We start from the raw sequence: 23,049 nt of genomic DNA on the forward strand, positions 1-23,049 counted from the left end.
CTGCTGAGTAAGTGTTTTGTGAACCGTATGCTGACTTTGATCGTGTCCTTGCAGCTTTTACCTCAAGTAATTTTGCCTAAACCTATAAGAAATATGTTGTTTGCCATACAATTTATTAAAAAACAACTGACATTCTGAAATGGTAAAACATATATTCGTACGAGGAGAGAGGCCATTAATTGCAAATGAAAAATGTAAGAATTTGTGGCTTCACATATGAAGGCAAGGTAATGCCAGTGACCACATGTTTAAGTGACAGCGACCTCTTTTCATAATCCAGCTCATAAAAAGCTGGACAAAAGTTAAAAAACAACACAACAGATTCATGACAAACAGGTTAAACTCCATTAGCTACTCTAAGAGCATTGCAAGCTTTATCTTTTATTCATTTCAGATAAATCAAGATAACAAAAAGGCAAATGCTGAAAAAGGCTTCAATGACATGCCCAGAGGAAGCTGGGCATCAAGGTCTGTCTTATTCCAAGCGCCATAATCTAAATTATTGTATTTTTGTTTGTCACTTATTGCTATTGTCTCTAAATTTAACTTGTATTGAAAATATATGATTCTTTCTTAAAAATCAAGAAAGTGTTTTTAACTAGAATCACAAGAGTATCACAGACTAGAATCACAAGAGAATCACAAGGTAATGTTAATTTGTTGCAATGAGGAAAAAATGTTACATGTCATCTACAAGAAGTCTTTTAGATAATCTGTTTGGTTATTATTACTTTTTCAAATTTGAAATTTTCGAATTTTTTGTCATTTGGTCTAATTGGAAACATTTCCAGGCTACTGTTATCAAAGCAAAAAAATTTGTGTTCTTAGACATTTAGTCTTGCATTTGATGTACAAACAAACAAGATATATTTAGCACTTTGAACACTTATTTAAAGTGGCTTAGTTATGTATAGTGGTTGGAAGTATTAATACTTAGTGTAGGATAACCTGAAAGCATCTAATTTTTGTTGTAGTTGGTAACTGAGGCATCAAATACTGAATCGACTTCGTTTTTTAGCATATTCGATCTCCAAACCTCCCAGCCTGATGAGTTGTTACCAGGACTGCTTGAAGCAACCCAGCACGAGGAGATCGATCGTCAGAATGAAATTGATAGAAAGAGAGATCGTGTGCCCCAACTTTTCTCTGTTTATGCCCCAAAAGAAGAGGTGCGAAATATTATTTTATCTATTTACTCTGACTTTAGTAGAGATAAACAGTATCTATGTTTTGAAACCAAGGATCTATGCCTTGTTACATTTCCCTGTAATTATGCTCATACAAGTTGAGTTTACGGAAATTAAATTGAGATTTCCAGCTGATGAATAAATATGGATGTGAAAACTCAAGTTTTAAACCCAAGTTTGTAATCAAATCATATACAGAATAGCTCTATTAAGGATTTTTCTACAATTCTCAATAAAAGAATGTTATCTTTGGCAGTTTATCTTTGTTCATTACGATGGCCCAAAAACAGGTTTTCTTAACATTTTTTCATTGTAGCTGTGTGCCATGGAGAGAATCATTTATTTTGTCACTGCTAAGAGCTACTCAATTACACACGATATTTGCTTGTAAGCTTCCTGCATGATTGTGCTCTTGCCAAAAGGCACAGTACTGTAGTTTGCACCCTGTCCCCGACGCCAAACATACACATAAGCAATAATATAAATATATATTGCACAGGCTTTTGTGACACTTTTTCTGTAGCATGGGGTCCTGTTTCCCAATTCAATTGTTCAGTCTATATTAATAAAGTAAAAAACATCTGAAGTTGTTTTATCCCTGTTTTATTGCAATGATAAAGCTTAGATACTCTACCTTGCAGATATAAGCTATTACCATAATCTGCGAGTAAAAGTAGATATTTCATCTGTTCTTGAAATGAGGACAAGTTTTTTACAGCCACTCAATACATTTGTAAAAAAATCTTCCGAGTGTGTAATACCTGTTAATTTTGTAGGAAGAGTCTTTTGTCCACCGAACGCCGGCTCTTATCCCACAAGAGCATTTTGGCCAACGGATACTTGTCAAATGTCTTGATCTAAGGTATTGTTCTGCTTTATATTGCTTCATGCATCATTTCGATATTGCAAACTACGCATCTGTAGATGATCAACACATTGCATCCGAATTTTATCTGAAGTCTTAGACAGGCGACTTCTAAGAACTTGTTGATACAACAATAGCTGCACTTCAATCAGATGACACGAAAATTGCCAAAGCCAAAGCCACTAGCTGCTTCATATGCTTTTATGCGCCATGTTATAGGGGATCGGTCATTAAAGAGGTTTTTGATAAAATCGTTAGCACTCATTGGCTTGTAAATAGCTTTTGGAGGCTTTTTTAGAATCGAAAGTGGTATGCAATGTTTATAGAAAATTTTTCTATCATAATATATTCTTGCATGACACAAATTTAATGACCCCTCCCTTGTGATATTTCTTATTGTATTCAGTGCAGTTTTCAAATACCGATTAGTGGTTAAATTCTTACCTCCAACACAAAGGATCATAGATTCGGGTCCTGGGCTGACTACAAAGGGAAGAAAAACGATTTCTAATCAAGTAGGTTCCTGTGAAGGGACAAAAGGGGGTTTTAGACGCCTGGGCCGAGCGTCGTCAAAAACGGTAGATAGCAGCTCAGACCTCTTTTGTAATGCAACCTTATCCATGTCACATAAAGTTTTGCTTCTCACTTTGACGCATAACCGATCTTTGCTCATCCTAATTTCTTTCAATAGGCTGGATCTTGACGTAGAACCACTTTTTGCGACAATGGCGTTATATGACGGGAAAGCAAAAAGAAAGGTAAATAGAAAGTCCACTTAAAAATTGAAAAATATATTCGTACAAATATATACTGTTGTAAATCAAAAAGCATCAGAAATGATCAGAGGTTGTACTGAATTCAGTAAGTGCCAACAGCCGCACAGAAATGCTGTTTTTTCAAAATCTCGCCATTGATAGGCTACACTCGCTGTATATGAGAACGAGATAATTTTTGCCAAAGGGTGGTGTTCTTATTTTTTGGATAGTTTTTATTCTTAATGTTGTTTTATATTTCAACGTTGATTTTACTACAACTTAATTTTATAAATTGTTTCTAAGACCACCAAATCAGTTTTGCATAGTATTTTAAGTGACAAGGGGTGATCAAATGTTTGAACGTTCTATTTTTCTCGAGCCTCTTTGTGTTTTTAAAGTTTGTTCTTATCCTTAAAATGTGTGTAATAACTATCATACGTTTAGCTTTAGTTTTAGCTTTGCGACATGCTAACCGTTGAGTTTTCAAATTGAGTAGCAGGATTTTCTTGCTTTATTACTTCTAAAAGATCATACGTGTCAAACCTGTCTGCATTTTTCATTCAAGTTAAATTCAGATTGTCGGCAAGGAGTTCTTTCGCTCAGTACAACTAATTGGCGGTTTATTTTCAGATCTCAGAGAACTTTCATTTTGACTTGAACAAAGACATGCATAAGAACATGATCTCCAAATTCAGAAGCAAAGAGGACATGTCTTCGCTAGCAAGATCTTGTATCTTTTCTGTGACTTACCCGTCAAGTGAAGTGTATTTGGTTGTGAAAATCGAGAAAGTTCTTCAGCAAGGAGACATTAGTGATTGCGCAGAGCCATATAAGCCATTTACTAAGGACACCGATGTTGCCAAGGTAACTGATTGATATTGTTGTCGACCATATCCGTCTTTTTATGAATATTAATACTTAGCAGTCTATTATCTAGTGTTCGTTACAGTATACACTCTACATTCTTTCATTCTTTGATATGTAAAGCAGGACCGCTAAACAGCAACATTGCTAGTCGAGCTCAATGTGATCATAGAGTTTGAAAGTGTGACGTCATAAAACGTATTTTTATAAGATTTTACTTTCGACCGCATAACTTGAAAAATGCCATGGAATATCTTTGAAAATGGAAGAAAACCGTTAATGTGTTAATAATTTGATGAGATGTGGCCAATGGAAGTTTTTAAATCTGCTAACGGGTTCATAGTAGGCCTGGTTCATAAAAATATGAACAGTGACCAAACTGCAGCGATTTGAAAAGGGAATAACCTATGCTTATGTGACGAGATCTCAGCTGATTACGTTTAGCTGATTCGCTGCATTTAAAGATATTTCATGATGATCTTTCAGGGGAAGTGATCCAAATTCAGAAATTCAAAAAATATATTTTGTGACGTTATTGCTTTAATAATCTCTTAGGCAGCCCGCCCATCTTTTATTGGATCACTTAATCTTTTTTGCATCGACCAACTGCTTGCAAAGAATTAGGTAATTTGACCCTTGCAAATGACGTCTAATATTAGCTTATAGAAACAAGCAGTTTCTTATTAACAGTTTATTTACAATTTCGTTTTTACACGTCTTCATCAAATTGATAATTTATACAAAGCTCAAATCAATGTATTCATTAAGTTCATTTTGTATATCTCCACTCTTACCTTTCATCATCACAGTCGAGTTCTCCAACGCAAATAAGATGTTCTCTTCCAACCTGTTTCAAAATGAAGTCTAAAACAAGATTCTCTGTTAATTTTTCTTTTGATCTTGATCAGTTTAAGGAAAAAGCAAAAGCAAATGCTGATCAGTTCTGCGACAAGTATGGAAACTTCCGAATGCCATTCCTATGGACGGCGATTCATTTGATTGATGTCATATCTGCTGCAGCAGGCATTAGCGACAACAGCAATCAAGCTGACAAGGAGCAGTCGTTGAATCGGGAGAATTCTCTGCGACGGGTACGTCACCATGCCAGTTGTGACCTAGCATCTTTACTTAAGTATTGCTAGCTATTTTAATGTATCTACGAGCTGTGAAGGCGATCGTGTATATTACAGTACTAATATAGGTTTCCTCCTCTGTAGTATACGAGTAACATTGAACTGAATTGTATTGACTTGAATGATCGTGGTTGAAATGCAAATATACCTTTTACAAACTTTTCGCAAATATACCTTATACCTTTTAAAAACTTTTTTACAACCAATGACAAGTATAATCTTATAGAAGCAAATAATAGAGTAATATAGTGAAGGATATATTGAAAAATCATTTTTGTAAACATAAGGATCATTTTGTACAAGGATTAATGACAAGCGCTATGTTTATTGCTACTCGTAGTCAAAATCATGTGCCAAGGACAGCTATATAATGAGTACAAGATCCGGTTGGAAGTTCCCCTTTGAGATCCAATTTCATTTGTTTATCAAGGCTAGCAAATTTTTGTCTTGATTTACAACGATCGAACCATTTTGATAACCGTGTTTAGTTCATCATGATAATTCCCGTCTGCGTGTCCTTCTGTTTACATTTTAACTAACTATGACATTAAAATCATAGTAAAACATTTGTTAGTTGGACGGAAAAAAATCGATGAAATCCCAGCAATACAGTAGGTCATTATTCATGCTCTTTGCAGTGCACTTTTCGTCATGCCCTTTGCTTATTTGTACTATTTATGTATTTAACTGTTCCTTTCGTGTATCAACTTCATTGTCTTAATATTGCAGAACACTGACGATGCGGATGGAGCGAGGTCATCATTTAAGCGAGGCGAATCGGTATCGCGAAGAACGTCGTCGAACAGTGCTGAAATCGGGAAACCGAACATATCGAGGTTTGACAGACCACGATCTGGTGATGATGACGAACCAATGATCCTGTCAAATTTTAGGGCTGTGGCTTTAAACGCCAGCACATTTTTCAAGCAGGTTCGCAGTTATCATGTTCTTTCGTATCCAAATTACCTGTTTTTTGCAATTGTTTCATAAATACATGTAACAATATTTTACCATGTGTTGCAAGCTTCTTAATCGGATCTCCAATCGTTAATCGTAAAAAACCGATAGTAATCAGCTGTTTTTATCGTCTATGTATGCCTCTGGAGATGAGATACGCTAAACTTGGTATAAATGTTTTTAAAACAGTCATTTACTGGCCTATTTTTATCCAGAACTGGGTATATGTATTACCTAGCTTAGAGTTTCCGATCATTGTTCGAATTTTTATGATCGTTAGACGTGTCGGGCGTATCAGAGTGTCAGGTGAAATGATTAGGCTTGCTTTTTACAATGGCAACTTAGATTCTGTGCCTCTAAAAATATAAAAATAGGTAACTGTTTTCTTCGCGTCTTTATAAGAGGCTATAACCTCAAATTGCCTCCCTTTACTTCTCATTGCTATTTGATTTAAGTTAATTGAATCCGCTTGTCTTTTGTGTTGACAGGAATCAGACAGATTGACAGACGAAGATCTTTTCAAATTTCTGGCAGATCTCCGCAGACCAACATCAATAGTTCGAAGACTCAAGTGCATATCAGGTCATGATTTACTTCACCATTGTTAAGCTCCTAGAAGAGATGTATTCAATTGAATGAAGTGTATGAGGCGTATAAAAATTTATTGCCTTGAGTTAATCATTCGAGAAATGCTATTTTTAGGGATGTTATAAGGTTTTTTTAATTTGAATGATAATTTTAACAATGATAAAGTTTGATCCCTTTCGATAAACATTGGTATGTGTATATTATATAAACATGTAACTGAATTCTAAAGTTGAACGTGAATATGTATTTGTGTTTTGAATGGATTGCAAAACTTAGAAGAACTAGTACCCAGCCTTAAATGACTGCCTATACATTATCTCATATCGTATGGCTAAAAGGACTTATGAACAAACATGTCTTCTACCTTGTTTATTGTACATTTTCAAGTAGCCTGTTGCTATACGCGAAATCCAGTTTTGAAATAAATGATCTTTCGAGTTGGTAAGAGGAAGCAATTTCTTTGTTTAGGTACATTGAAAGTAGATATTTCTGCGCCTCCTGACAATCTTATGTATTGCCTAACTCCCGAGCTACTAAAGGTATGTTTTTTTATTGGCCTCTTTGTCTGTATTCTTGGTTTTCTACTATAAAAGCAAAGGTACCTATAAATATTGACGCTCAATTCAAGTTGGGGCATCGAGTTGCTCTTGGTGGGCGATGAAGATGTGTAGTGAGGGTCCTAAAAATGTATCTGCAAAGGTCGAAGCAGCGGAACTTTCTTTTAACAATATGGTTGCTTAAAAGCACTGCGATGACAATTCCTCGTTTATCTCTGCCAAACGAAAGCGGTCTTCTTTCAAATGTGAATATTTCTTTGTCACGTCCCGGACAGTTGATGTTAGGATTTTATACCCCCCATCTCCCCCTGATTCAATGTTGATATCTCAGTTCCCAAAATACCTACGCTCCAACTTTTAATGGGGGAAGGGGGCTAGATATTAGCCTATACGTACATAATATCAAGCTTGTGTTTAGGGGTTTGTTTCAACAGCTTTGTCCAAGTTTGTAATCTTAGTTTTATTCGAAAAGCTATTTTATTTGCTGAATAAATGATACACTGATAAATTTGACCTTTCAGGTCCAGCCGTATCCAGACAACCAAGGAAGACCAATCAAGGAAATCCAAGAATTTGCACCGAAAGAAGTGTTTGTGCCTTGTGTGAACTACGGGTAAGCAAAAACTGGCTACTTATCAACTCATTTTAATGAAATTAATTTTTTCGTAAGGATTGCCATGTCAGTCATCCAATGCACAAATACCAGAATTGTCTGATATGCCTATTTTCGCGATTTTGTAAAGTTTATGCACAATACAGCTTTTCTCAGAAGGAAAGATTCATCGAAGCAGCTATTTATTAAACACAATGTCCTATAGAAAAGAGTTCTTAAGAGTTCTGATTGCCTAATATGAAAGCACTATAAAGTACCTCTGAAAATGCAATACTTTTTAGATATTTCAACAATGAAAGCTTTTGAATTTTGCAAACAGATTACTGTTTTATGGTTCGGATCTCAAAGTTTAGAATGAAGACAAAGTTACAGTTATTTCACTGCGACTTTGTAACATATTTAACTATTCTTGTATGTTTAAAGATTGTTCGTGATGCTATTTCGGGGGTATTTGGTCCAATTTTGAAATTTCTACTAGCTTGATTTTATGACGTCATATTTTAATAGTTTTATGTTAAGTTAACAAATTAATCTTATTTGAGTTATGTTATGAATACATCAGCGTCCACTCTAGAAATAACCAGTTCTATAAACATATTCCCACATTGCCATTAACAAAACCCCACATTGCCATAAATGGACACTTTCTCATTTTGTCATTTTGTTTTCTCCTCCTTGGCAAGATTTCTCTGAAACGAGACCAGGTAGCCACGTAATTAACACAACACGAGCTTTTCCTAGTAACAGCAGCAAGAATTCCTAATTATATTTTCGGTCATCAGTTTAGGAACGATCTTGAAACCAAGCATATGACTTAGAGTTTCACATGGTCTAGCATAGTCGAAATTTTTCCTTAAGGTAAAAAGTATTTTTTTAAATTTATTCAGGCTAAGTGTGTATTTTTATGTTTTGTTGTTAACACATCTTCACAGACGGTTAAAAACTTCTGTTATGGTGGAAACAACATAGCCTTTGTTTGCTATGTCTGAATGTATCAAAAAGCAATTTTATTCTAGGAATACTCTGTACGTTTACCCAACGCATTTGAACTTCTCCAATCGTGGTGGATCTGCAAAGAATATAGCAGTCAAAGTGCAGTTCCTGGCAGGGGAAGACCCTGAGCAAGCACTTTGTGTGAGTATTGTAATCATCATTAACGTGTACGGCATTGAAGATATAGCTATTGCTGGGGGGAAGTCCTTTCTCTCATTCCGTGATGTGGGTAATTTGCGAAGTAGCCTCAATAATCAATCATGATTCTCATGTTGTTCACCATATGCTTCCTACTTAGTCGGTTTTAAACAGACTATAAGGGAACTGTGACATGCCGGTTCCACTCTTGTTGACAGTTACTGTAGCTTCTTTAGACCACCTTACGCTATTCGATTTTCCACCAAATTACACATTATAATCACTCACTCCCTTTTCAATCACGCTATTTTTTACATTTCATCTATTTCCTGTCCTCCCTTTCTCTCTCAAGGAGGTAAACCTTTCCTTGATAATCTGTTGATAAAGAAACTTTTCACTGCATCGTTTTGATTAAAGTATTGCTTTATGACATTGCCTTAGACTTGTTTACAGTTCTGTAGCATTACTGTAGCGATGCTTGAGACCCTTGTTTTTCTTGCAGTGCATCTATGGAAAATCGAGTGGACCTGAATTTTTGAAAGAGGCCTGGACTGCAATAACATATCACAACAAGTAAGTAATGTAACCTTATTAAAGAACAATTCCAGTCGTTTTTTGCTCCGTTTTATGTTATTCATTCCTGATGTTCTCTGACTTTTTTCTTCTGTCATCAATATTTTAGATTGACCACACCTCTTTCTGTCTTTTCGTGACTTTTTCAATAGATCAGTCCGTTTTGTGAACAGCTTTAACGTTAATTCTTGTTCAGACACGAAATTTTGTATTGTCATTGTTTGTTGAAGAGCATGCATTTCATCTTTGCAGAACGCCGGATTTTTACGAAGAAATCAAAATAAAGCTTCCTCCAAATTTGGGTGAGAAGCATCATCTGCTGTTCACTTTTTACCACGTGAGCTTCAAAAGCGAAGGTTCTGGCATTGTTGAACCAACTCCTGTCGGATCGACGGTAAATAGAAACAACTTTTTTCAAATCAAAAGCTGTTTTTGTGAATAATAGCGTCAGATTTGGTGTAATGTTTGAGCTTACATGTATTTCCTTTTTAGTGGCTTCCAGCTTTGAAAGAAGGTCGATTGCAGCTTGGTGATTTTTCCTTGCCTGTGGCCATCGATAAGCTTCCCTCAAGCTACAGTGTTTTGTCAACAGAGGTATTTCCCCATTGTCTTATTCGGTGCCTTCTTCAGTTATAGTCTTTATGCTAGATGCTATGAAACTACGTTAACATCAAAATGGCTCAGTTGATGGTGTAGTCTATCAAGTATTTCCACCATAGTAACAAGGGTAAATTTTATTCTTGACTATATCTGTATCTAAGCCAGGAGGATTGTTTTGCCATAAATTGCCTCATTAGTTAATTTTATGGCAAAACTACCGATTGCTCTGTAGTTTTAGTCAGCTTTCATTTCGTTAAAAAAATGCTCGTATGAGTTAGAAACCCATCTCCGCCCTTGCTTTTGTTTGTAATTAGTGCACAGAAAAAAGTTATCGGACAAAGATTTTTGGGAGTGCTGTCATAGACTTCTTCCACAATTTTAGAACGGGGGCTAATAAGGCAGAGCTGCGGTGCCGCCCATGAACATTTGGATGGTAGACTACGCTTTGGGCATTTTCTAACTTCCATGCTGTTGATCAAATCCTTATATCTTTGATTTTGTGAAAGCTGTCTATCCACATTGAACAAAGCAGAGTTCATTTTATTTCTGTTACCCATGGAAGCTCCAAACCACAACAATTGGAGGCTGTTTAGTTTTGGAAATTTCTCAGTAAGTGACTCATTTGAGTCTTCCCATCAGTGGTAACGCTATGGCCCTGGGTATTCGAGAACTACCCGACCTCCACATTTTCAAGAAGAGTTAAATATTGAAGAATCATATATTCCTTTACAGCCAGTCGATGCAACATTTTAAGGAATTCCTGTGTCTTGTGTTTCAGGTCCAACTGCCAAATATGAAATGGGTTGATGGTCACAAAGGTGTATTCAGTTGCTCTGTTCATACAGTTTCGTCTGTTCACACCCAGGTACTGTTGCCTCTCGTTTACGTGTTGGTAATATGCATCTTGTAATCTTTATTATCGAAGACTATATATAAGAGGTTGAACGATACATCATTAATCAAAGTTTGTTTGAATTGCGCCTTTTTATTCCCTAGGATATCTACATACATCGGTTCTTTAGATTCTGTCATCAGGCAGAGGGGCGCATGCAGGCCTCATCATCATCTCGAGGCAATGAGAGCAACAGCTTAGAAGGGCTTCGCAAGAGCATCAAAGACCTTGAATATGCACAAGAAGAGCCATTGGTCCGGTTTTTGCACCTTATAACCGACAAATTACTGATGTTGTTGGTTAGGCCACCAGCAGCTGCTGTCGGTAGGGATCTTAGCGCTTTACTTTGATAGAAACTATTGACTGGGAATTGAGAACCCTAAACACTGTAAAACACAGAGCATTGAAGAACCAATGTAAGCTTTTTCTGCTTAAAGGTCCTATTGAAAAATTCAACTGTGTTTTATGATCGCTTTTGGCCATCTTCTTGTGTTTCTCGGTAAAGCTCGCGACAACTGTTCATGAAAAACAACTAATTCGCACATGTTTGTTTCATCGCGCATCAGTGTACCCTTTTGCAATCTTTTACGAAAATTGGTGCTAAAAGGCCTTGAGTATAGGATTGTTTTTGGCCTTGAGTAAAGGATTGTTTTTTGCGACATGCGAGAATAAGTTCATGCGTATTTAGCAATTCTTCCAAGCAAAATTCAAGAGCAGTTTTTCAAAATATCTTTTTTAGCTTGATGCTATGTATGTGTGCTTTTACTGACTGGTATACGCTCGATACACTTTACAAGTTTGAAATTTCTTTGTTTCGCTGATGCTTTATCGTCTCAATCATTGTGTAGTAAGTTCCAACTAGGTCTAAGTAAATTCCCCTTGCTAAATTCGGAGCTTGAGAAACAGTTGTTGCACAGGGATGATTTGGTTTAATGTAAACTTGTCTTTCGATTTGCAGTGAATATTGGACAGGTTGCTTTTGAAGCTTTGAACCAGCTGGTACACAGGGTGCACATGCTGTTGGAATACAACCAAGACAAACATGGAAGGAATAGCTTGTTATCATCCTATGTGGCCTATGCGTTTAATTCCCACGTAGTTTCATCTCCTCCGTCGTCACCGCCAACGTCTCCAAGTGAGTAAGACAATTGCAAGCGTATTTTGTGAATCTTTGTTTGATTTTGAAATTAAATATTAGGATTATGTCTCGGAATACTGTAAGCACAGGAGTAAGTAATTTTGTACTTATCAAAACCAGTTTTTCTGCGTATTGCGTAGACTAGTTTTATGTGAAAGCTAGAAGAAAAATGTTGTGTTAACTTCCAGTTATGAAAGAATTGAGTCTAATAATAGATTTTGTAAAACTTTGAAATAGCCTTGTGATTCCTTTGATACTCTTGGCAGTTTCATATGGCGAATTTGAATCTTCATCAACTGATTCCTCAAGGCGAAGAAGTTATTTCCTCTTGTGGCAGTATTTAGTGCATACATTCAATTGTTTTCCTATTTACATTGAGACTAGATACCAATACTTGAACCCCCCCCCCCCTCCCCCACGATTAACGGTTTGAAATTCTAATTTTTAAGGGAAAATTTTCAGTTTCGTCCATAACTTGCTTTTATAACAATTGTTTTAAAAGATAACTTTGTGATAGTTTTGTTTGGTTTTGTAAATGTGACAAAAAGCAAAATAACCTATAATGAATAATACTGCCCGAAATTTTAATCAATTGGTGTGAAATCTTAGCGCTTTATATCTGTCAAAATTTTTCATAGTTGGGTACAGGCCAGTTAGTCTGATGCCTCAAAGCACCGGCTCGCTCCAGGGCTCAAAAACAATGAGCAACAGCAACCCAAATCTAAGTGACCCTCTAGCTGGTCACGGCCATTCGATCAGCGTGGGTGGAATGAATGACCCATGGATGGCGGATTCGTTTGGTTATCACAACATACCGGGAAATAGAAGCAGGTATGATGTCGCATGACGTCATCTTGTTATATTATGCAATGCTTAGACAGTGTTGGTAATACTGTTTGTCACATAACAAACGAAATTACATATATACCATAAATAAACACGATAGGCCGCCGTTGTTTGTTGAGACATTTTGTTTTTCTAATCAACATCTATCTGATCTTTACGAAAACCAACAATTTTATTGACACGGTAGCCTCTATAAGTTTTTATAACATGGTAGTTGCACAGATATCGGCAACATTTCAAATTGATCATCCTTGTCAATATTGCTATGTTTAGCCAGGCATACTAAAAAAACAGAATTTTTCAAAACGTATCAACGGAATCGTATTTTAATATATTATTACCGAATCTATTATTTCCTCTAGGCATTGTTTTATTCTAGCAAAGCTATTCTTAAGACGAAATGGAAAGTTTCTACGCACATATTGAAAGACCATATCATCCAAATTTATACAGCATCAGGACTATTATGCAAAATTTAATCATTGTATCATTTTATCAAGTACAGCGTTCTAAAGTGAAACTAGCCCGTAGCATGATATTGTTAAAAAAATTGTTTCTTTTATCGATAGTGTTGCTGAAGGAAGAAACTCTCGCTCGGGGATGGCTATCTCACCATTTTTTGGTAGCAAAAAGGTAAAATTACTAACAGCTGTAAAAACCTTAGCATGTTGCATTATACAAATTGTTTAAATTGACTCGACTCCGGGTAACAGCTAACTGTAAACATATTAAAAACAACGTTCTTACGTTAAAATAGCATAAAATATCTAAACATGTTGATTTTCTATTGTCTTTTTCTTTTGATTTCAAGTTTCCTGGCCCTTCCCTGATTTCTATTTGGTTTTATTTCTGTTGAGAAGTCCGTGGGCTCCAGCCGGTACGTTTTTGCCCAATGTGGCGAGAGGCAACAGAGTTAACCACTTTACCATAGTAACAAGGCTCCTTAAAATCACTCTTGCTATCTCTGCTGTACTTGTAATTTATTTATCTTGTAGCTGGTCCACGAAGAGTTGGCCTTGCAGTGGGCCGTCGCGTCCCTGCCCTTCAAAGAGATGGCAATGGCACATGCATGGTTTTACTTTGAGCTAATGGTTAGTTATTCGTTAGGTGATTGAGACATTGTTGCACGAAAGGAAATTTTTTTTTCATTCTTTTCTAGAAAATGAATTTTGCGTTGCAAAACTTGTCTGACAGTTTGTCATTGTTGAAATTCCCGTGCTAAACAATGTATGGAACTTTGTATCCTTCCCTACGAAAATCACAATTTTTCTATTGCATTGTCCGGCTACACCATACCTGACTAAGATGCATTATGACACACGCCAAAATGTTATGTGAAATTTTTATAATTTGGCCGTACCTTAACGGCTCAGCACTTTTTTGGCTGTACCTACAGCACTTTGTGCGAGTAAATCTTATTTGGGTCTTGTTTATAAGTATTTTAGACCGATCTGTTTTGCTTTGAGTCTTTGACTATTGGCTGGCATCATAACCAACATTTGTGTAGTCCCGTGTCACAATTCCTATCGTATTTCAATCAGCTGAATTAATACGTATTTATCAAATCCCTTGTTTACCTGAATCCAAACCTTGTACTCTTTCAGTAGTTCTTTGGTACCAAGTCCTATCGCATACTATCTATCTAGGTGCATCGCTATGTGATTCTTTTCTCAAGGCAAAGTTATAGTATTCAAAATAGAACACAATGTTTAGCGGCTGAAAATTAGCTTCCTATGCAGTATACAGCCCCAATAGATTGTGACATGATCAGGAGAGCTGGGCCATATTCTGACCTATATTGATTCTATACTGATTAAAAATTTTCTCTTGAATGTGTATCTTTTTGCAAAGTAAAAGGTATGTTTTATTTTAGGTCAAAAGTATGAGCCAATATTTGGAAAATGCTGACAAATTTTTCTACCCTCGGAAAGAACGATTTCACGAGCGATATTTAGACGATGTTTCCGCCTTAGTCAATGCTGTTACAGTTGAAGTTGTCAGAAAACAGGAAAGGGTAATGCTCTTTGTCAATTTCAGCATTTCTAGAAAATAAGAATTTTTGTCGGATAGATTCGATAATGCCCTATGTTCTTCTAATCACTTCTAGCTGAAATTTTTTTTCAAATGCTTAAACATGCTTAGCTATTATTTATGTTTATATAGACAAACCTCTTATTCGAGACTTGCTTCCTCTTCTTACTTTTTAAATAAAATTCCAGTGAAGTTCATCCGTTTTTATAATTATTTCAGATATTTAATTCCTCTTTCGCTCTTTTTATAGTGGAAATTTCAAGCTTGCGAATTACATCGTTAAACAAGAATTTTATCCCTTCTGCCGCTGCATTGACCGTAAGAATAAGGCAACATGATTTTAGTCATTGAAGATCAATGTTTTTTGTGACAATGCATTCATTGTTATTCCTTATTATTTTGTCTAACCTCGAAATCATTGCCTTTAGAATTTTAGAAATGCAAGATTACTGAATGCTAGCCTCGGGTTCTTCCTCAATGACATAATTTCTTTGATGGATCGTGGTTTTGTTCTTATGCTGCTGAGAAATTACATGAAAGAGGTATGAAGAATTTTTTTGAATTTATACAGTTGAGAAAATTAAACATGAAAATTCATATTTTTTTAAGCTTCATTTTGTTCAACATGTGAGCTCCTGCTTTCAAAGATGGAATATTTTGGAATATTTTTTATTCTATATCTAAAAATTACAAGATTGGGCATCCAACATCAAAGTTAATGGTCATTGTACATTTTCAAGATTTTTATCCATTTCTAAACTTCTGCGTTGTCATTACATTTCTATAGTTCAAATGAACTCTCGCAATTCTTCCTGTTAACGATTGATTTAAAATTGAGAAGAGATTCTGGATGATGAAATTAATTCCGTTGGCAAAATTTCGCTATGCCAAATGCTTTTGTTCTCATAAGAATTGCTCCAGTTTTTATGAATTTTAAGGTAGCTGAACCCTTAACATTTTATTTTAATCCTTGAGAATAATGGCATTGGTGATGGCATTGGTGACAATTTCCTGGTCGATGAATTTCTGTTATTTATGTTTTCTAGATGAATGGACAAGGCGCTGGGAATCCCAATCTGAGTTTCTTAAAGTTAGAACTTTTACACATCCTCTGTACACATGAGCATTACGTCATCCTAAATCTTCCGTTTCCGTGCAACGACCAATCGCCGAACATCTCTCCTTCTCCTTCAATGAGTTCCATCACATCATCCTTGTCCAGCTTTTCTTTAGCAATCAAGGACCCAAGTCAGAGCCTTGGGGAATTATCAACTGAATTTAGAGAACAGCATTTCCTGGTCGGATTACTGTTGTGTGAACTGAAGAATGCGTTTGACTCCAATGAACCTGACTTAATGAAGCAAGCAGTTGATGTTGTGCGGGACCTGATTGCATCACACGATCTTGACCTGCGTTTCAACACAGAAATCTGTCGCAACAGAATAGCGGCACTGTATCTTCCACTCATTGCAATCGCAATGGATGTCTTGAGCCAGCTGAGCGGTTTTGAAAACGAGAAGGATTCAGTCATATCTGAAGATATTGCCATGGCGATAGCAATGTCGAGTGTTCCAATGAGTCGTTCTGTATCGAAGCATGATAGCAGGATCGATCTTCAGCAACAGGTTTTTGAAAGCTTCCTTTTTTGTTACGGTCAAAAGTATAATCCACATATGATTGAATTTAGGGAAGCACACTAGCTTAGCATTAGCTATTGACGAAAGAATCAATATGTGCTAGAACCTCTTTTAATATTAGCATTAAACGTTTAGATCTTACAGTTTCAGTTACCTTTTAAGTATCTAAGGTTAAAGCACAATGGTAAAAGCAAATGAGATTGAATAATGAAAATTTCTTTTTTTACAAAGCAAAGTATAGTCAATTGTCATCTCATTGAAAGATGCTCTTTTTATCTAATGTCTGAAGAAAAGATACTAGATTTTTACACCTTTCATCCATTTGACAATGTAAATAATTACAAAGGGACAATTAATTTCTTCGAATTTTTTATGAACAGGGACAAAAGTAGTGTCTGCTTTGTTTGTTTCAGAAATCTTCTATTTAAATATTCGAGTTTCACGCTCAATGACATCATCAGGCATCAGGCATCTATTTCCTTATGGTTGCTTTAAGCGTGAAGCTCAAATTGCATCTTAGCAACGCCCTGTTTTACACACTAAAACGCAATATATCCTTATATCATTAGTATTGTTATTTTCTTAAAGGTTTCAAGAAGCGCTGTTCTAAATCCTGACTCAACACGAAGCCTTCTGCTTTGCTGTCTATGGGTTTTGAAGAACATTGAGAAAGCGACTTTGAAGCATTGGTGGCTGAAGCTGCCGTCCAGCAGGTTATACATTATGATCTACCTATGGCAAATTTCAGCTTTCATTTTTTAATTCGTACCTGATGATTTTAATTATGACAATAACACAGCAAGCGACCGAAAGCAATTTTGTCTGATTGTCAGATTCTAATGAATTTTTAGAATGATATTTTCTTATATTTACTTTTGCAAGCTCGTTTATTGCCGTTGACAATTGTCACCTCAAACGTTGAATATGAATCTGCTGTACCATTGCGATATATCTGCTCTCGTACCACACCACACAAAGGGATTCCACACTGCGAAATGCACCCTGCAAAATGCACCCTGCGAAATGTACCCTGCAAAATGCACCCTGTAAAATGCACCCTGCAAAATGCACTGCAAAATGCACTCTGCAAAATATGGATGTGGAAATATGGAGAACATTTCTCTACATGCTGCTTTGAAAGTTTCTGTAAGAGAATCATAAATTGACAGTTTCCCGTCAAAACTGACAGTACGTTTTACAGTAAGCAATTCTTGTTGCCATTTCATAAAATATACTTAAACATCCATAAAGCATAGAACTAGATCCACTTTTTCTGAGAATTTTTAGGGAATAGAAAGCTGAGTTAATGTTATTGATTGATTGATGTTTTGTACCAATCCACAACAGAAGGGTGATTTAGTACGATTTTTGTTTTCATTGCTTGACAGACTTGGCCAGTTGCTAGAGGTTCTGGATTTGTGCATCAAGCTCTTCGAATACCCTGGGAAGAAGCCAGCAGTAGTTAAAGGAGCCGCACCTGCCAATCAAGCAAAGAAGCCGAAACAATCCGATTCCAAAATGAGGTTGCAAACGTTAGAAGAGGCCATATTGAATAAAGGTGCAGCGCGTGAAATGCTCCAGAGACACAAGGCGACAACGATGAGTATGTCCTCGAGTTTCGTATTTCTCATAAAAACGTTCAATGGTTTTTTGAAATACTTCAAATGAATTTGCTCATTAATGGTATTCTCAATATGTTCGTTAATTTAAATTTTAATCGCTGGGACCTTCACCATGGAAACTTTGTGTATTCCTTGCATTTGGCCCTATGGGGTCTCTAACCCAATCACTTGAACCCAAGTTCCTTGCACTGCAGACCTTTCCAAGGCCGTTAAAGTTCTAAAGATACTTAAGTTCGTTTCTACCTTATAAGGCCAGGCTATTGTTAATGACATTCTTTCATGTTATATAATTTTTTGCGACCAAAGACTAGGAAAGTCTCATACAAGTAAGGTGTAAATAAATTCATCATTAAGAGTTGACCCCCTTAAATGAAATCAACGGTGTGCTGTGCAAAGAATACCCATGAAGCTAAATAGCGGTTAGAACTTCAACCAGTCCATTTTGGTTGGCAAAACTTGGTATCAAATTTCAAGACTTTCTTAGTACCCCGATTCCGATATTGTGCTATTTGTATTATTTGTTATATCTGGTGACATTCCTTTTCATAGAAGAATATTTTTCATTATCAAGCAGTAAAACAGCTTTCATGTATAGCTAGGTTAACAAATTTCATCTCATAGTTGAAGTAGAAGTACAACACTATGGCTGTAATGTCTGCTGTCATTCAGAACCTCGTTGTCTTTCCTTTAATAGGCAAAGACGACTCTCCAAAACTTCGATGGAGGAAAGAGCACACATATTGGAAAAAAACCACAGAACAAGGGCAACGGTTAGTACTAAAGTAGCTGCTCTTTCCTGTAACATATCTCATCAAAGCCTCGAAACAGGATTCAGTTTAATCCTATAATATATTTGCATTGGATGAGCATAGGTCATATAAATTTATAATTATTAATTGATAATTTTGGTGTTCAATAAAAAACTGCGGTAGCTTACGAGTAAATTGAAACAAAATAATATATAAATTTGGGTGTTTTAAACCGAACTGAAGAAAAAACCTAATTAATTTGCACAGTAGTTTGTTATTTATTTTATTGTAGGTTTTAGATTGTGCATTCCTTTTTCCATTATCCCGTTCTGAACTCTGTGTATTCATCCTTCTCTAAAATGCTGCAGGTGTGATTTGATGGGAATTTGCACATTATCCTTTAGTTTTTTAGACAAGTATACTTTGCTTATCTTAATATGGTTTACCATAATTCCTCTGATATTATTACTGTTATTACTGCCGTGCCGTCAATCTAATTATACTTTCCTTTCAGTGGAGAGGCTGAGTTGAGCTATCAAGTACAAGGAACCCTGGCAGCGGAAAGTGCTTTTATTGTTCTAGACGCACTGGAGCTTTTAATACAGGTACACAAATTAACCACTTTCTTTTAGATTTTGGGGGTGCGAAATAAGAGTTTAGCAAGTGATTTGTAAAAAGTTAGTGTGTGTAGATCGCATTTGTTTGTCAATTGGATGACAGTTACATACAGCGTGTATTGATGCATCCAATGCTATGCTACTTCCATCACAGTGGTAAAAGTATTTGAAGTTTTTCCTTTGACAGACTTTCTTATTTGCTCAAATAAAATTTGAACCAGATTGCTCTGTCATAAATAACAATACGGCACCAGACACGTAAGATTATTCCCTTTAATGAAGAATACTGTTTTAAACTGGAGTGCAGAAATTTTCTTTGTAACTCCTTTATTTTCACACTCTTCGTGGTGGAAGCTGTTTTTATTCTTTAGTGTTAATTTGATATATTACAAAAAAGGCATCTCTTCGAGTCTTCTAAAATCTTTTCTAGACAATATTATCAAGCGATGTATTCCGGTTTGTCGTGAATTCGGCGATGCGAGTCCTTTTAAATGCATTGTCATGCAACCAAAGCACAGAGGTATTAAAGGCAATGTTTTCGTCAGAGAGAAGCATTGTGAGAAAGGTATGTCGCGAAATTAGTTTTTATGGTACAGTCGAATCCTGTTAAGTCGGATCTTAGGCTAGTAGCACCCCAATCCCACCTACCGATCACCCTGTGAAAGGCATCAAACCTGAAGGCAACCAAAATACTAGCCTCTTTATTCTTAAAGTGGATCCTTCCCACACGACTGATTAATAATGAGAATATCGACAACTTTGCAAAGTATTCACATCGTTTATTTATCTATCTTTTTCATCAACTTTTCATGATTAATCAATTTCCTTACGTTTTTTAGTTACCAGAGTTGCTGTTTGAGGTAGACACAGAATTGTGTGCAGATTTATGTTTCCGTCTGCTGAACCACTGTTGCTCGTCACTGAGTGAAATCAGATCTCAAGCCAGTGCTTCGCTATATTTGCTAATGAGGCAGAATTTCGAGATTGGCAATGTAAGTATAAAGATATTATGTAGGCCGCGAATGTTTCAATTCAATTCAATTTATTAAATTCAATTCAATTGGATAAGTGCGTTTGCAATAAAAATACAGTAAAAAATTATTACAGCTAGGGAGCTGTTTTTCTTGCTACAAAGTGTATCAAGGGATTTTCGTATTAGGAAGATGTCATCTGCAAATCTTTGTTATTCCAAGACGAACTCAAGGCCTTGGTCGGGGAGAAAAGTACCTACTTGCCAACCTTGTATATAAAATTGAAGATAATATTATAATTTCTTTGGATTTATTTTTAGGTTAAAATAAATTGGATAGATAAGCATGTGAAAATTTCAAAGCGTCTGTCTAATATCGTCTTCAATAATTTTTTGCTTTCGTTGTCAAATACAAATTCACCAAAATGGTAGGGTCGCCTCTTATTGTTTTTTAAATCCATTTATATTTTTTTATCTTGTTGATCAAATTTTTCAGACTAAAACTATACTCAAAGAACCTTGTTGTTTCTTGCAATTTACCTTTGAAAAGAATCAGTCTGTACTGAAAATAAGCGGTATTTTGTTTTCTGCCATAGAACTTTGCCAGAGTAAAAATGCAAGTTACAATGTCATTGTCAACACTGGTTGGCTCCACTCAGGTACGAATTAAACCTTACAGATAAATTCCGAGTATTAAATTGATCGTTTATTTCTGGTTTTCTTCAGCATCCAACTTTTAAAGATGAATTCTTAGATTCTTTTAAGGCAATACCCTTGTGGTCACTACATAGCTTTCTAAATAACTGTGCCTAAGTCCTAGAATAATAGCTACATAGAAGATTTAGTGATGTCATATCACAGGAAAAGCGTTAAAACATTTCTGCTTATTTGCGTTGATGATAATGTGATACTTATGCTGGCTATGCTTTTCCGCAAATTTTGCACACCTATACTTAGCAGAAATTTTCTAGATTGTTTGGTTGTTAAATTGAAATTCTTTTTGTTTTTTAAGCATTTTAACGAAGAGTACCTACGAAGATCTCTCAAAACGATAATAACATACGCACAAACGGACCAACAGTTCAGATCAACGCCGTTCCCTGAGCAGGTAATACCTCTATCTTTAATACTGTGTAGCTAAAATTGCTTCTTTAGCGTTCTAATCCTCGGCCCAACATACTTTTCCGTCTCTTCTAAATGTTTTCTGGGGGAAATGGAAACAAAATCCTTGATACCTCGATAAGATTGTTTCATTGGCTTTTTAACTACCAATGATGAAATTAGAAGCTTTACCTTTCTTCAAAGATAGGATTGCCTTTCTCACTGCGTACAGCACATATTTTATTATTCTACCTTATATTTTTTTGTGATTTTTTTATTTTATGATGATAATACAGAAAGATCACATACACCGCATTCTTTTCTGTGTATTTTTATGAACACAGTATCCAATAGTGCTTTGGTCTCCTTTCGGTGTGACCTCACTTCTAAAGGCTGGTTTCTTTCCCCACTCTAACTGAAGCCTATTCAATATGAGGATTAAAGCCGCTCTCAGGCAAACGCTTTTAATCTAAGCTGTTGGAATTAAGCCATCTAAAAGGTTCACGTAACTGATAATTTGGTGAAGATGGTACCTTTAAGCATTAGTTTTCAGCAAGACCTCATCTGACAAACAGTTTTAAACTGTATTTTTATTTACGTTTTCTGCAACAGAATACTGCGCTTTCAAGAAACATTATAGAACTATACCCTAAAAGTTTCAGTTTTAAGCGGGGGTGAGGTATCATAAAAACCTTATGAAGAAACCAAGATCAACGTTTTTCTTAAACATCTGCTAGAAAATATTTTTACTTTTGTTGACAGGTCAGAGAACTAGTCTTCAACCTGCACATGATTCTGTCAGATACCGTTAAAATGAAAGAATATCAAGAGGTGAGTTGAAACAGACCAATTGAAAACTTTGAATTGATCGCGAGTGAGAAAGACTGTCATTTCAATCTATATGTCATCAAAGCTGCTTGTTCAAAAGCTGCATAACTGATGTAGCCCCCTCACTTTTCATTGAAGTATGATATAACTCTTGTGGCATCAAGGGTAATGGTGGAAAAACTACATCAAAAGTTTGCTTATTTGTCTAGAGCCCCCTCTCCCCCAAAATGTGTTGCGATGTTCCTGTTGTGTTCTGGTTTGTAAGAACTAAGCCCATCTTATAGAGAGCAGTGCATTGCCCAAATCCACAACCGCCGATATTTTTGCCATGGAATATCACATAAAATATCATTCATTTTGAACATGTTAGGAGATATCAGCCACCATTCAATATTTTCAGTGTCTCACGATACTTTATATCATAAAGTTTAGAAACTAATCAACAGTTGGAAAAAACCGTAAGTAACAGGGTGTTGTTCATTGCGAGAAATCTTGAAAACAAAGCGTAAGGAAATGTTAAGTCCTATTTTTTAAGAAGATATATAGCCCTAAATCTTTTACTCTTGCACTAGATATGTAACCCGAGTTTTTTTATTAACTCTTGCACTAATTTCATATTATGTAGGATCCTGAGATGCTGATCGACTTGATGTACCGCATTGCTAAAGGGTATGACACCTTTACCCTATCTCTCTCACGTCTACCAATGTAGATCTGCATTTGCAACCGTTTATTCGACAAGGAGACATCTTTATCTCCAGGTTTTAAGGCTGGCAATGTTCTTTAAGATGTTAA

General features: G+C 35.9%; 1 protein-coding gene across 1 annotated transcript in view; it reads left to right on the plus strand.

Annotated features, from left to right (window-relative positions):
- LOC135694724 (dedicator of cytokinesis protein 7) overlaps positions 1 to 23,049 on the plus strand; it is a 35,975-nt gene that overhangs the window by 3,362 nt on the left and 9,564 nt on the right. Inside the window, exons 6-38 of the mRNA XM_065213573.2 lie at positions 395 to 468; positions 1,019 to 1,169; positions 1,964 to 2,049; positions 2,744 to 2,810; positions 3,438 to 3,671; positions 4,580 to 4,762; positions 5,534 to 5,734; positions 6,250 to 6,343; positions 6,818 to 6,888; positions 7,428 to 7,519; positions 8,536 to 8,653; positions 9,153 to 9,223; positions 9,476 to 9,617; positions 9,716 to 9,817; positions 10,602 to 10,688; positions 10,820 to 11,039; positions 11,674 to 11,850; positions 12,492 to 12,684; positions 13,269 to 13,332; positions 13,695 to 13,790; positions 14,573 to 14,713; positions 15,159 to 15,272; positions 15,777 to 16,355; positions 16,956 to 17,080; positions 17,756 to 17,970; positions 18,684 to 18,759; positions 19,253 to 19,343; positions 19,786 to 19,920; positions 20,195 to 20,347; positions 20,922 to 20,984; positions 21,338 to 21,433; positions 22,189 to 22,257; positions 22,880 to 22,923. Of these exons, the coding sequence (XP_065069645.1) occupies positions 395 to 468; positions 1,019 to 1,169; positions 1,964 to 2,049; positions 2,744 to 2,810; positions 3,438 to 3,671; positions 4,580 to 4,762; positions 5,534 to 5,734; positions 6,250 to 6,343; positions 6,818 to 6,888; positions 7,428 to 7,519; positions 8,536 to 8,653; positions 9,153 to 9,223; positions 9,476 to 9,617; positions 9,716 to 9,817; positions 10,602 to 10,688; positions 10,820 to 11,039; positions 11,674 to 11,850; positions 12,492 to 12,684; positions 13,269 to 13,332; positions 13,695 to 13,790; positions 14,573 to 14,713; positions 15,159 to 15,272; positions 15,777 to 16,355; positions 16,956 to 17,080; positions 17,756 to 17,970; positions 18,684 to 18,759; positions 19,253 to 19,343; positions 19,786 to 19,920; positions 20,195 to 20,347; positions 20,922 to 20,984; positions 21,338 to 21,433; positions 22,189 to 22,257; positions 22,880 to 22,923 (4,424 nt within the window). The remainder of the gene's footprint in view (positions 1 to 394; positions 469 to 1,018; positions 1,170 to 1,963; positions 2,050 to 2,743; positions 2,811 to 3,437; positions 3,672 to 4,579; positions 4,763 to 5,533; positions 5,735 to 6,249; positions 6,344 to 6,817; positions 6,889 to 7,427; positions 7,520 to 8,535; positions 8,654 to 9,152; positions 9,224 to 9,475; positions 9,618 to 9,715; positions 9,818 to 10,601; positions 10,689 to 10,819; positions 11,040 to 11,673; positions 11,851 to 12,491; positions 12,685 to 13,268; positions 13,333 to 13,694; positions 13,791 to 14,572; positions 14,714 to 15,158; positions 15,273 to 15,776; positions 16,356 to 16,955; positions 17,081 to 17,755; positions 17,971 to 18,683; positions 18,760 to 19,252; positions 19,344 to 19,785; positions 19,921 to 20,194; positions 20,348 to 20,921; positions 20,985 to 21,337; positions 21,434 to 22,188; positions 22,258 to 22,879; positions 22,924 to 23,049) is intronic.

This window comes from Rhopilema esculentum, chromosome 8 (assembly GCF_057945365.1).
Source record: "Rhopilema esculentum isolate cy_ngs chromosome 8, ASM5794536v1, whole genome shotgun sequence".
Lineage (NCBI taxonomy): Eukaryota > Metazoa > Cnidaria > Scyphozoa > Rhizostomeae > Rhizostomatidae > Rhopilema > Rhopilema esculentum.